Source organism: Haliaeetus leucocephalus, unplaced genomic scaffold (assembly GCF_000737465.1).
Source record: "Haliaeetus leucocephalus isolate CR32 unplaced genomic scaffold, Haliaeetus_leucocephalus-4.0 Scaffold92, whole genome shotgun sequence".
NCBI classification, from domain to species: Eukaryota; Metazoa; Chordata; class Aves; order Accipitriformes; family Accipitridae; genus Haliaeetus; species Haliaeetus leucocephalus.
The window spans coordinates 15237818-15253157 of NW_010972528.1; the positions used below are offsets into that span (position 1 = coordinate 15237818).

Here is a 15340-nt window from a genome sequence, read left to right on the forward strand (position 1 = left end):
CAAAGCAATGTGATTATTAGTAAACAAGTTTGTGGCAGGCTTGTTGAATACAGAAGAGAAAAATGAGAGGCAAAAGCCGGTACTGTTTTAGCCTATCTTACATCTTCACTGGCCTGAATTTCCTTCAGATTATGGGAGTGTCAATCATGAGTGGCACCAGGGGATTCAGAAGAGGTAAATCAGCATAACATCAGAGCAGGTGAGATTAAAATCAGGTGTGTTGGGTACATTTCAGACAACTGTGGTAACTGTGTAGCTTAAACAGACCCAGAACCCGAAGTTTCCTGGTTTGACTTGCCATAGGTGTCTGTAAATTAAAAAGAGAGAGAGGTCCTATGTCCTAATTATTTCTCTATCCCATTAATAGTAAAACTAGTATTGCTTCAGAATCAAACTACATCATTAGTTCATCAGCAGGGATTTTCTACCCTTCCTTCAATGGGTTAACAAACCAAGGTACAAAATATAAGAGTTGCTGCTAGACTGCAAGTGACCATATAGATATGTTTGATTATGGCTCTGCTGGACTAAAGGTCAAAGGAAAGTTTTAGAATACTTAAGAGACAATTATCTAAAGTTCAGACTTTTCCAAAGGAATGGAACTAGAAATTATATGGACTTTTATCTAAAGTTCACATTTTTTAAAGGAAAAAGGTAGGAGGAGATGCTCATTCCATCACTTTGCTGTTAATTTGTCTGGGGTTTTTTTATTCTGTCAAGAATTTATTTACTACAAGTTCTGCATCACAGTAGTATTAACATGATTATTCCCCTTTCCAAGACATTTTAACATATCAGAGTGCTGTATTCTTATACATGATTAAATATTACTTTGCTTATGATTCAAAATTCCCAGCAGCATTTTTTATTTCTGCAAAGGAATGCATGACCTGGAAATGTGTTTAGTTTTTTTATTCATTAGTTGATCCAGCAGTTCAATTTGGTATAAGCTGTTATTATTTAGGCCAATTGATAAAGAAAAAAATACTCAAGGATACAAAATACGTGACATTTTCCAATTCTTCTCCACATCAGTACATTTTCTCCCATGAAATACTTTTTTTCCTGTGTTCTTATTGGTGTTTTAAGGGATTCTGGAAAGTCCAGGTCTCCAGAAAAATAAAAATTCATTCAGCTGTTTGCTAATGTGTCATAGGAATGTTTTGTGAATTGCCGTTACATATGTCAATATGGCATGTGACTTACTATGGTGCAGGAGAGACAGTTTGATCAGTCAGCTGAATTTTTATAGCACAAAAACTTTTCTTTTGAACCTGATGTCTGCTATCAAATTTGATAGCAGTCATCAATCCGCTTTTTTGAAGACATCACAAATTTTTGACATTCATGAAAAGCAGGTCAGTTTGAAATACCTGTAAATGCTTCAGTACCCATATGGTTTGGCTATCATAAATCAGACAAAATATACTATAAAAATGGCCTCTTTTTATTTTCAGATTATTTTATAAGCCTTCTACTTGAGTAGAACATTTATGCCTTTACCATATAGATTAGGCAAAGGGTCATCTTTCTTGTAAACTGCTGTTCAACAGGATTTTGTCTAAAACAGTCATCAAGGAAGATCTAGTACATGTGTAAAATATTACAGGACACAGCTGTGTATATATATTAACATATATACATATATGAGTTCTTATAAAAATGTATTTTGTGTGCATAAATACATCCATGTTGAAAATACTAAGTTTAATCATGACACAACATTGTTATACTAATGAACAAATTTTCATCTACTAATGATTGGCAAATTTATAACATGCAAACTCAAACTTGTTCCCTTTTAATCAGGTGTCCCTTTAAAAAGTGTTACAGCCCAAGGCAGAAACAAAAATAACTGTCTTACATAAACATGGGTGTATCTCTCAAAGCATTTTAATGGCATTCTTTTGGAAGCAAGAAACTGAGGCTTCTAACTTGTCCTTATGCCTAGTCTGAAACACACAAATCAGGTTTTCAGCTCAGGGCCCATCTTATGAATAGTGTTCTTTTACAAGGTGAACATTGATGAGGGTATGCTTTGAGTTGCTGCTTCTGGTTTTTGTGCTAGATCAGAAAGCAGGTCATGAATATTCTTCCCCACTGCTTTTTGTAATAATGAGAATAAAAAAAGATTTCAAAACAGTTGAGTTAACAGAGAGGTATCGCCTGTGGGACTATGAATAGTGAATTGTTGGGGCTGCATTCATTGGTCTTGTTTCTGCAGTGTGATACTACCAATCTAAATATGTGTTATTTGTAAGTCATTTCATAGATATGTACTTTTGATAAAATATGCAAAAGAATAATGATTGAGGTATGGCTTATAGCTCATGGAGTGTATAGAGAGACTTTTTGAGAGACCTCTGTGTCTTTGGACAAATTTATTAGTTCCTGGTCTCTAAAATGGGGATTGAGATATATTCCACTATTTCTTTGTTACTAGGTTTAAATTTTGAAGAAAAACAAAAATACCAGTATTACTACAGATCTTTTGAAAATCTGTATTTAACATTGTAAGGTCTCCAGTACTGAATAGTAAGTATTACAGGTGGTGCGTACATGAATTAATAGTTACGCAAAGAGCTGAAATGCTATTTTAGCATTCTCTTGAATGTTCTCTTCTAGTGCATTTGCAGATGACCACTAAATATTATATAGCTAACATTTCTTTGAATGTCGTACGTTTTGTTTTTTCTGCCTGTACTTTGGTAGATTCCACTGAAACCTTTATGATAATAACTTAATTACTCAGTTATTTCAAGTTTTTCTGTGAGCATAAGTGCCATTTATGAACTGAGAAAGGAAATGAATGAGCTGTCCTTGTCTTTTCATTATCAAAAAAAGCAGGGAGTGTCACAGTAAGGATACTCTTGCTGTTTTTCTACTTGTGCCAGAGGACTCTATTATAGAGAATCTGTTTTAAACTAAAAAATATACAGAAAAAGATAGCTCTGATAAACATGAAGAAACATACATTTCTGTCATTCTACTGTTTCCAGCTGTAAAGTTTCCAATTAAAATTCTTTCTTCATGTAAGTAACATATCCAGCATAGATAACAATTTCTACCACAAAGTCCTTAATACCATTAATGATTTGATCTTTCTGAGAATATTATAAAAGGGATAGAAAAAGAAAGACAGAAAAAGAGCTATGTAGGTGGAAGGTTACACAGCAGTGAAGTCCACTGATCTCAAAATATTAAAGAGACCGCAAGGGAATGAAAGAATTGCAATAATGTGTACAGAGGAAATGACACTTGCATGTAAGCTGACTGCTTCTGTTTTTTACTTTCGTTCTGTCATTTTATTGTCTGACTTAAACTTGCAACATGCATTCTTGTACAAAGTAGAAGTTGAAGAAGTTGAGTCCTGCCTGCTAATTTCACATCCAGATTGATGTCAATGCCATTAAAGTCACTCATGTCCAGCAAATCCAAAAGCAGCTTTGTATTAAAATTATTATGTTTTTTTTTCTCAAAATCTTTCATCCAAGAACCTCAAAAAAGACCAGGGGGTCTTGAGAACAGTTGGGAGTCTGCAGGAAGCACTTGGCCTGGCTGTAAGCATATCCTCGGTTGTGGTTATTCAAACTACTTTTGTCTAGAAATCACACTGGACATGTTGTGTAGACCTTCTGCATTGTAATTCTTTGATTTGGCTGTGAGGGAGATATTCCCATAAGAGTCTCTTTCGTGGTTGTTTCACAAATCTGCTTGTAAGCTTCAGAAACTGAGAGTCATCTGGTGATCTAAATGACTGATTGTTTTATGTTTAAAAAAAGGTAAAAATGAGCTCCAGATCTAAATTGTAGTTATGTGTTCCTGGAGCTGTGTTACTCTGACCTTACACTGACGCAAAAATTTTTGATGAGTTAACACAACTATTAAGATCACTTATCTTACACTATTCCTTAAGCCTGCAGGACAGAACATAGCTCCTAGTCCATCCCGTGTAGTTGGTACATCATCAGTGAAATGACATTTAATAGGATTCTGGCATTTCAATGAACTTCTTCAATGCCTTCCCCACATAGAAGGGTACAGAATTCAGGGAGGCTTATTTTGATTGAGAATGTCAAGGACCTCCTGAATATACCTCACTGACTGGAGGAAAAGACTCAGTGTCTCTTTGCCTCTGGCAGGTTACCTCAGTGCTTTATTAACAGAGGGGGGGGGGGTTCTGCATGTAATTTTCCTTGTTTTGCTAAAAGTAACATGAATAAATAAATAACCTGATCAGCGCTATAATGAAGGATCAGTGGGTTAATTGGAAAGATGAGTGGGAAGTGATTGTCCCCTCTCCTGCTGAGCACCTGCTGCCAAGTTAATTCATGCAGCAGCCCTGGAGGTTGTTCCTGGTGGAGATTCCTGCTGTTTTGTCAGCTACAGGTAACGGGAATGTCCACAGAGAGGAGAAAGCAAATCAGATAAATTGAGTTTATTGCTAATCAGCTGCTAGGATTTATTTTCAAGTACTAGGAGCCAACTAAAACATCAGTTAGAGAGTCATTGTTCTTCACTCCGGAGTCACATCTCCAGCAACACCAAGGTATATTTATTTTAGGACAGAGCAAAGAAGGGGAAGGAATTTGTTGCTAAATATTCCTAAGGCAAAATTGAGTTCCTGACATCCATTGGCAAAACGATTCGGTCATTTCATTTTGCTTTTCCTATTGACTACTTCTGTTTACCAGTTTCTTTCTGGGCATAACAAATTCAACTTTAGTCTAACACAGTAGTTTTTAACAAAAAAAACCAAAGCCTGTGAAAAAGGAATTGATATTCTCTTCCCTCCTTGTCTTGCATCTCTTCTTATGTAGTACTAACTATTCAGCCAGTACAACTTCTTTTACACTTAAATAGTTCAGCTAAATGTCCCAAATATCTTGCTTATCTTTTACTTTATCTTATATCTTTTGAACTTGAATTGATAATACCATTACTGGTACCAGGTAGTTTCTTATACTCAGCATAGCTTCACCGATTGACAGAAATGGGCATTTTATTTCCTCCATCCTGCCTCATTCCTCTCATTTTTTTCTGCCCTCTTCTGTTTGTCTCTTTATAGCACTCTTCCTTTTTTACTTTGTTTTATTCTCTGATTCTGGCTTATTAGAATTTTCTGAACCAGGCAGAGTAGCAGTGAGTGTGTCAGAAAGATGGAAGGGATCTGAAGCTGTCACCAACAGGAGCAGCTTCTTTTTCTCATTTCTTCCTGAAGCAGGTGCCTTACCTCTTTTGCATATCTGTAAAGGGCAGGAATGCTAGGACTCAGCATATCAATCCTTTCCTCCAGCTTGGACAGAGGACTGTACCAGGCTTATAGGAAGGAACAGGCTGTATCGGTACAGATTTCTGGAGCACAAGAAGTCACTGCGTAACATAACTGTAAAAGTCTCTGGAGTTCTGAATAACTGACTACAGAAGCGACACTTCTGAGTGGGATTTGTCTCAAAGACAGAGGTGGAAATTGAGCCCCACATATTTTTTTTTCTCCTTTGAAAGGTTAAAACAAAAAGGATTAAGGATGCAACTTATGCTGAGGTATTTTTAATTTTGCAGGAGAAAGTAAAATGGGCAGATAAATTTACTTTTCAGTGTCACTTGCTGCCGGTATTATGAGTATAATAAAGTGCATATGTGTTTGTACAGAGGTTTTCTTCATGCCTTAAGAAAAAGCTGTGGTTTTAGCAGTTACTCTGTGTGGTGAAGCAATGCAAATTTTCCCTTTTCCAGATAATACTCTCAGCATATTGGCAAAGCATAGTGGATTCAGCCGGCAGAAGCAAGAAGTATACCTACTGCCAATCATAATAAGCGATAGTGGAAATCCTCCCATGAGCAGCACTAGTACTCTCACTATTCGAGTCTGTGGTTGCAGCAGTGATGGCATTGTCCAGTCCTGTAACGTTGAAGCATACGTACTTCCCATCGGACTCAGTATGGGAGCCCTAATTGCAATATTAGCATGCATCATTTTGCTGCTAGGTATGTATTCATTGCACAGCCTGGTGTTCAAAATTTTTCTGATTCCTGGGTGGCTGTAAGTAAGCAAAGAAGTTACATAGAAGGACAGACAATCTACTACAATGTAATGTGCGGCAGTACTGAGAGACCTGTCAGGACTGCATCCCCACTGTACTAAGAACTGCAGAAAAGCATATTAAGCAAATTCCCAATTTGAAGTAGTCTTACAGACAAGTTGCATAATAAACAGGTACGGAATATGAAAATGAAAATCAAATCAAGTATGTTAAGCAGCAAGGTGAACACAGTATATGCTGCACATGATAGAAAATGGATTTGTTGTATCTTCTAAGACTTCTATGAGTTTATTCCGGATTGTAATGGCATAAGAGACTTCACAGTTTTACAAGATAAGAAGCACTCTATATTTTAATAAAACATACAAATTTTGTATATGACATCAAGCAAGTGAAGAAGAGAACAGTGAAGGAAAAGCTGCACTTTGCAGCTTCACTTTGTAACTAAGATTTACATCAATAACTGACATTTCAGCATTAAGCTGCAAAAACAAATGTAACCAATTTATAGCTTTTTATACATCTGTCCATGATTCTGAAACTGATGTATCTAAGCTCTTTCTTTCTCCCTTACTGTCTCATTCTCCTTTCAATTATATAGTGTGAGTCTGTTGCAACATGTAAAACAAAAAAGACACCAATTTCCTTCTGTCGTCGGGGCTATGTTTCAGAAAAACACCCTCTAGTTTTGGAAAACTCCATCCATAATGTAGATCGTTACAGACTAATGTTCAGTGGATGGTGATAGCTTGACTTCAGCTAGGTTTGTAACTTTTTCAAAGGGAAAAGTTGTCTAAATTCGAGGCTCAAAAATGGAAGTATGCAAAATCTTATTGCTTATGTATTGAGCTTCAGGTATAAATATGAGCTGATAATAGAAAACTAGAGGACTAAGCAGAGCTTCTGATGAAATTTTCATCACTTGAATGGGGTTGAAGTTACAGGTCTTTCAGCTTTTCACTACCCTTATTACTTTATTTTCACAAAATGCAACCTATTGCCTTCTACAACTGCACTTATCATGTAGTGCTTTGATTGGAAATTTTTTACCTAATCAGCCTGTCATGCTTTCTTTGCAGTCATTGTGGTGCTGTTTGTAACACTACGAAGACATAAGAATGAGCCTCTAATCATCAAAGATGATGAAGATGTGAGGGAAAATATTATTCGCTATGATGATGAAGGAGGTGGAGAAGAAGATACAGAAGCTTTTGATATTGCAACTTTGCAAAATCCAGACGGAATTAATGGATTTTTGCCTCGTAAAGATATTAAGCCTGATCTTCAATTTATGCCCAGGCAGGGTCTTGCACCTGTTCCTAATGGTGTTGATGTTGATGAATTTATTAATGTAAGGCTTCATGAAGCTGATAATGATCCCACAGCTCCACCGTACGACTCTATCCAGATTTATGGCTATGAAGGAAGAGGGTCAGTGGCTGGTTCCCTTAGCTCGTTGGAGTCTTCTACATCAGACTCAGATCAGAATTTTGACTACCTCAGTGAGTGGGGTCCTCGCTTTAAAAGACTTGGAGAACTTTACTCAGTTGGAGAAAGTGACAAAGAAACTTGACAGTGGATTACAAACTTTTTCACTGTTGACTTAATGATCATGTAATATTCTAGGGCCACTGCTGTTAGTTAAAACTAATGTGGCTTTTTGTTTTAGAGGCAAGTTTAGCGCCAGTCATCTATAAAATCAACTACATTGTAATGTTGAACCAAAAAAAAAAAAAGTATATGTTAGGAGGTTAAGTCTTGTGGAGTGTGAAGTAAAGTATGTGGAGTGTCTAGAAGTCTTTGGATATTTGATATTCACTTGACCACTCTGAAGATGGAGATTTGGATCTTTGATTATCTTCAGTGAATTGAAAAGAACAAAAAGAAATTGGTGCTTTCTTAGAAAATGGACTCGCAGGGCTTTTGCTGTTGAACAGTAGCTCCTGCCAGTATGTGTAAAGCTAATGGTTTGTTTCTGCATTGCCAACAAAGATCCCGCCACAGAAATGTTAAAAGCAATATCTTGGTCTTCTTAGCAATGCTGAATAGAAATAGCATTGTAAATTCTTACTGGCTTCTACTGTGCAGTGACCATACATTGTACATACAGTAATTGTTGGCCACGTAACCACAGACTGAATATCATCTTTAAATATTGTGTCAAGCCTTAAAATATTCACATGTTCTTAATCCATTCCAGTGATGGGTAATAAATCCTACTAATGTGCAGAGATTCAGATGCAGGGCTACAAAACCTTGCTATACAAAAGGATCTTTTTCTAGAAGAAGGATCAATCCTGTGCTTCGTCTTCTGAAAGGAAAGAAAAAACTGTGAAAGGGGATGGACTTACATATATGAAAGAATTGCTGATTTTATTGCTAAAGATCGAATTTATTTGTTTAATCTTTGAAATAAATATTTTATTGATGTCCATTACTGCTTTTATTTATTAAGACTGATAATCTATAGAGTAAGATTATGAAGAAAACTAAATTATATCCGTTAGATTTTTTTTCTATATATAATGAATGTTTAATACATGTACATTTTGAAAAGAAAAATGACAAATTGTTGCAGGTTAAAGCAGTAACCTATCCATTTGCAGTAGCTGAATTTTAAGAGAATGCTGGCAGGAATAAAACTTTCCCAGAGAAAACTTTTGACAGTTTTATATCTTCTTCATAAATCTAGTACCTGGTGTTTTTAATACAAGCACAAACAGCTGGAAGTAAACTGGTTCATGTGAATATTTAAACTATAGACTTTTAGAAATCCACACATAACACAGTACAGTAAAAAACATGCTTATAGTTCTCCACTGTATTAGAGCAGGAACCAGTGTGTACATAATTTTACTGCTTATGTTATTAGCATTTCTTTTCTATAATATTCATAGTGATGCACCAGGGCTCTTGCACACAGAGAAAGAACAATACTAGAAGCTGCAAGCATACTCAATTTGTAATGCAAACTTGCCATTTAGAAGTAGCAATTGTATAGTAAAACTACGTATTACATGCAAATCATTTTAATTTTCTACTTTGTTTTGAAGCTATATTATTGTTTGTTTATTTACTCCATGTATTGTATTCAGAGAAACTCCTGTATTGTTTCCTACTTTGTGAAATATATTTTTATAAATACTTTTCTTGTTATTGCTTTTCTTTCAGTTTTACCTGTACACTGCAGAAAGGAATCTGCTTGAATAACTTCATAGTTTGTTGAGGAATGTAGTTCCTTCAAAACAATTTATTTATTAGTTGAATACAGTCAAAATAAAAAAGGATAATATTTGAAGCAGTTTTTGACAGTGTTTGCAGAATTAGATATGCAGCAGCCTGTGACCACAGGAGTTATGTGTGTCTAATTCACTGCGCCATGCTGAAAAACAACCTCACACTTTTGTTGTTAAAGTATTGCTAGTAAAAACAATCTCCTCTCTTTAAGCTCCTCAGTAATGTTTGTTCTGCAAACAAAAATGTCTTAATGCGTCACCCCCAATTTTGCCTGTATTTCAAAATGGAAACATTTACTTTGCTTTAGCTGTGGCATAGCTGGTTTTAATGACTGTAGATTGTGGACAACTAATATGCTAATAACACATATATGTATTATAAAGATTTTATTGAAATTAATGAATTATCCAATTCATTTAAGTTACATTTTTAAAAATGCCTCTGAATAACTTTTTCTAACAATTTTGGTAGTACTATAAAATAAACAGTGAAGTCATCTAAAGATAGAAAAGAAGCAGTCATCAAGATTTCAATGAAATCAAACATATTTATGTAACAGACTAATAACAGCCAAATGCATTCTTACTAATCACTTGTACCAAGTGCCAGGGTGTTCTGAATTGCCATGCCAAATCTAATACTAGTGTAAATGGAAAAGTCTGATTCAAAACTTGGACTGAGCTAATTTCTAGTCTACATCCCAATCCTGGGAGCAAAGAAAGGTGCTGTGAGATATGGATCACATTATTGTCTATAGTCACATAAGTGTTTAGGGCAAGTAGCTCTGACTGTGAGTTATTGTATATACTGTAGAGTTTTGCAAAGCTCTTTTGTAGGAAAACTCACAAATGGATAACCTTCTGATTGCCTTTTTGATCGAAAGTTCCATCTGAGACCACGACAGCGCATTCAGTAATAAGATTTCCAGGAAAAAAAAATCCTATCACTGGCACTGTAGGAGAGGCAAAGCATGACAGAAATCTCATCACTGTCAGTCAAAAAGAGATGGTAGCTACTGCTGGTGGGTATAGCCATAAATTGTGCATTTATACAGGTTTTAAACATGAATATCTACAATGCAAAGGGGACAAAAAAATTAATGAATTTGTGATCTGTCAGTAGCAATGTGCAATTTTTGAAGTCATTGCTACCCCACCAAAGGGAAATTATTCATTCTGCACACAAATTCTGTGTAATTTGAATATAAAATTTATATCAATACATATTAGAGTAATTGATCATTCAGTTTTCCAGTACTTGCTCCTTTTTTGACAATGAAATTAATGCAGTATAAAATTGTTTTGGATAACAATGGTATTTAGGGGGATTAGAATCGTATCATTCTACATTTCACATCTAGATTTAGACATATTAGTGACATTCTTTTTAAGCATGTAAAATGGTAATTCGTCTTTTACAACAACATTTAATTAGCAATTGACTTGTAAGTGACAAGGAAAATGCATTAAATTAGAATTACTAATACTGATAAATTTGAGAATTAAATTCTCAAAATCTTTTACAAGTGCCACGCACCTTAAAGTCCCATTGGTTCTAGCTTGCCTTCACCTAGCTATGTCTCATGCTCATTTGTCAGAACTACTAGTGTAAATCATCCCACACATAAAAGCTGGAATTCTAAATTTTTGGCCTGGACATTGTCCAGACACAAAATTCAGCTCCGTCATTTCAATATGCAAGTACTGTGAAGTGAATGTGTGTACCTGTTTACTAATTACAACTCAGATGACTAAAGGTGTTCAACAGGTTCTGTCCTTTACAGTAACTGAAAGCATATGCTATTTGTGTGCTGTGACCTTGAAATCAAATCATGGAAAGCTCACTTAGTCACAATACATTTTTCACCCGGTATCATTTATACCTTTTTGTCTATGATGAATTTGAAATGCCTGTGAAATATACAGGAGGGAAAATGGCTGAAGATTTTCATTTAAATGAGCAGTTGCTGATCACAGGAGAAACATTTAACACAATGGCAACTCCAAATACCATCAACTATGTTGCAGCACAGCAGTAACAATTCTCAGTCTGGAGAACAGACAGAATGTCTGCAAAATAGTATGTTCAAAATAACTTTATTTGTACAGCTCTGCTAGAGATGTAGCTGCTGATTTTAATATACACAGAAAAATAAATCAACTACACTATATCCATGCAGTTGCACGTACCTACATATGTGTGTGGCAAATTTTTTTAACAGCCTGCATGGTCACTGAATTCTAGAAATGGATAAATGGGCTTAGGGGGCTTCTCCAAGGTCTGTCCAGCTGTAGGAAACCTTGGCAGGTAGTCTGTTTCTGTATCTGATTTTCTCGGGATATAATTTCAGTCTTAATTGAGCTACCTGACTGTTTCTCACCTTTTCCCTGCCTCTCACTCCACCAGTTCACCTATCCTGAGCTGTAATACTGTGAACATAATGTTAGGAAGTAAGTTCATTAAGACCACATAGTGCTCTCTTCCTTCTCTCTTATTATCTTATTTGTGTTTAAAACCAAACCAAAACTACAACAAACAACTGTATGCAAGTGGCTTACTTTTCAGATGTAGTCAGAGGACTGTATTGTTACTTGAATAAGTTCAACTGCTGCGTAAAAAAAAAATAAAATAAAAAGCATGACTAGAAGCAATACAAAAACCTATCACAGGAAGACTAACAGTGAACAGTCTGGTTACTTATACCAAAGGACTGTTTCTGTATTTTAAATTACACTGAAAAATCTAAAGCCAATGACGGTGCTTTTTAATTAATAGAATTTCCAGTAGCATGGAATACATTCACAAGTATTTCTGATCAAGAGAAGTGAAAAGAGGTTACTAAAAAAATTATTTTTCAGATTTGGAAAGTTTTTAGCAGTTGCAGGATGTCCTAGTAAATTAAAGCTTAGTAAAGGGAAAAAAAACGTGGGAGTATTCACCATTATTAAAGTTTGCTTTCAGAATGTAGCAGGTATCATTAGCAGCAGATAGAGAGTATTTATGGAGCGAGCAGTGGAAGCTTTCTGTAGTCTATCGTTCAGATGAGTTGAACTTGTATTATTTCTACATTTGTACACTATTTGTGCAAGATAATGTACTGGCTTTGCAGAAGGTGGAAACCAATTTAACTTGCTGTATAATTCACTGTGATGGGTTTTGTAATCACACTGCAAAATTAGTCTAGCTGCTATATTGTACAATACTGATACTGGCTTAGGTGCTGCAGAACTAGTCCCTCTCCAAATAATGTCATAGTATTCTAAATGAGAAAATATAAAAGCCCTGACAATGCTTTTTGTGCAACTGCAACTAAGACATCTTCCAAAATGGCTAATAAAAGGAAGCCGAAGCACAGAATTTCTAGCAAAGCCTTGTAAATGTGCTCATTAGCATTGCAACATAATTATTCCTTCTTTATTCTCCTCTTCCCCCCCCCCACACACACACTTGCAAAAATTAAACTAGCAAAATGAACAAAATGAAAATTTCAGCCTTCTGTTCAGAGGGGTTATGTAATAACTTACAAAATTCCCTTTCTTCTCCTTCCACTATTTCAGATGCTTGCTTGAATGAATTTGTGTGATGATGACAGGCAGATAGAAGGGATGAGTAGAGGTTACCTGTTTCATTACATGAATGGAGAAAGCATTTATGGTATGAAGGCAGTAGTACCCTCTCCTCAAAGTCTTCTCAAATAAAAATCTTGCAGATGTTCCTCTAGGGAGTTCTCATCATGCTACATATATCCAGGGAAAGATCCTCCTCAATGTATACAAAACAGAACTGTTCTTTTTCTGTGCATTCCCAATGAACTACTTAAAAGACCGATACTGGCATCTCAAATTCCTATTCATGAAATGAACACAGGCCAGCTATTCCGTGGTACTTACTTACCTATATACAGACTAATTCCATGGTGCTTATGAACATACAGATTTCTTTCTTTACTGATGTGGAAAGGTTCTGATTTGTGAAGTTTGGAATAAACAGCCAGTATGACAGAAGGCAGTAGCATAGATAACTGATGGTAAAAGGATGGATGATTCTGGAATGGGTCCTCATTTTCTATCTTACTTGGGTCTTTGTGTTGTCTAGCCTTAATTATTTACCTTAAAAATATTTTTTTAACAGCAAAAAAGTCAATTCCCTGCTCTTCAAAACAGCTTGTTTTTTGAATTATAAAACAGGTCCGATATTGGGGGGGGGAGGTGGCAGGTCTTTTTTGTCATTTCTTTCTTTTTTAATGGAACTTTCACTGATGGCAGCATTGACACAATTCATTCTGCTGAATTTCACAAGCTGGCAGTTTTAGCAATTAATATGAAAATAAAAGATGTGCACTTTTTTTTAACTGAAATATGATTTATATAATTTGAAGCCATGCAAAATCAGTTGAATCACCTTTAAAATAAACTCCAGCAGTCCCACATTTCCAGCCACAGATGTGACCACTTTTGGACTCATTTTCAAATACACTGGTATACCCGTATTCAGATGCAGTCGGTATGAGTTTTACATGCAAAGGAATACCTCTGTCTCCTTAAACACTGTTGAGGAATAAATTTCCTATATTTTATTAAAAAAAAAGTATGTCATGACTTAAACATGCGGACAAGTAAAGAGTAGGTTTTTGTACTCAGAAGACCATGCACAAGTAGAATCCAGAGCTGAATTCAAAGTCCTGGTCCAGTGTCTCAGCTGTGAGATACAGGCAAGTGGACATAGAGGTAACAGATTACTTCAGCGATATAGATGACCTCCCTCCTTTACACAACCAAGGAGTCTTGTTGCAACTATCAACCACATGGTTATTTTGTAGGTTACCTGAGGCAGGTGGTTATCCCAGCCTCCTGCCAGGTAAGTTCCATGGCAAAGTCGTGAAGGTGGCCAAGAGCCTGTCATCTACAGAGGGGTAGATATAGCTTTATAGTCTTTGTATTAAGGCAGCTTTTACAGTCTTCCAGTCAGCACTGCCTTCCTTTCAATTTCTGCAGTTTCAGGTCTCCTGTTTGTGCTGGTTTTGGCTGGGATTGAGTTAATTTTCTTCACAGTATCTGGTATGGGCTATGATTTGGATTTGTGCTGAAAAGAGTGTTGATTGTTCAGAGATGTTGTCATTACTGCTGAGCTGTCATTACCCAGAGTCAAGGCCTTTTCTGCTTCTCAGCCCACCCCACCAGCGAGGAGGCTGGGGGGCCACAAGGAGTTGGGAGGGGACACAGCCGGGACAGCTGACCCCGACTGACCCAAGGGACGTCCCAGACCATATGACGTCATGCTCAGCACATAAAGCTGGGGGAAGAAGGAGGAAGGGGGGACGTTGGGAGTGATGGCGTTTGTCTTCCCAAGTCACCGTTAGGCGTGATGGAGCCCTGCTGTCCTGGAGATGGCTGAACACTGCCTGCCCGTGGGAAGTGGGGAATGAATTCCTTGGTTTGCTTTGCTTGTGTGCACGGCTTTTGCTTTACCTGTTAGACTGTATCTCAACCCGAGAGTTTTCTCACCTTTACTCTTCTGATTCTCTCCCCCATCCCATCAGTGGGGGGGAGTGAGCAAGCGGCTGTGTGCTGCTTGGTTGCTGGCTGGGGTTAAACCATGACACTGGTTCAAGCTGTAGCAACCCAGTATAACCTGTTATACCAAATAAAGGCAAGGTATTGTTAGGTAAAATGTCATTGCAAAACAGAGCAGCAGATACAATTAATCCTTGCAGACAAAGGTCACGTATGAATCATCAAATGCTGTAGGTTTTTAATGGATATTTTCCAACCCTCTTAGTTCACATGAAACTGCAGCCATTTATTTTATTGTATATATTTCTTCCTTAAAGAAAAGTAACAGTTGATGATAAAGGGGCTTTATTTAGACTGTCATAATGTTTACTGGTTCTTTTTTATAATTTACAAAACAAACAGGAAATTTTCAGCCCATGATTGTGTAGACCCAGCCTAATATCTGACTAGAGCAGAAGACTATATTACTCTCTTCTTTCTGTCCCATCCTCATGATTGCTTTTGGCTTGTTTAATTAATTAATTAAATCCAGCATTGTGTCTGGTC

The 15340-nt window shown here is 36.4% G+C and overlaps 1 protein-coding gene across 1 annotated transcript in view; it reads left to right on the forward strand.

Annotated features, from left to right (window-relative positions):
- Positions 1-9188, forward strand: part of CDH8 (cadherin 8, type 2) — a 150421-nt gene extending 141233 nt beyond the window's left edge. Inside the window, exons 11-12 of the mRNA XM_010585159.1 lie at positions 5737-5988; positions 7124-9188. Coding sequence (XP_010583461.1) covers positions 5737-5988; positions 7124-7617 — 746 coding nt within the window. The 3' untranslated portion in view covers positions 7618-9188. The remainder of the gene's footprint in view (positions 1-5736; positions 5989-7123) is intronic.
- Positions 9189-15340: the final 6152 nt, after the last annotated feature.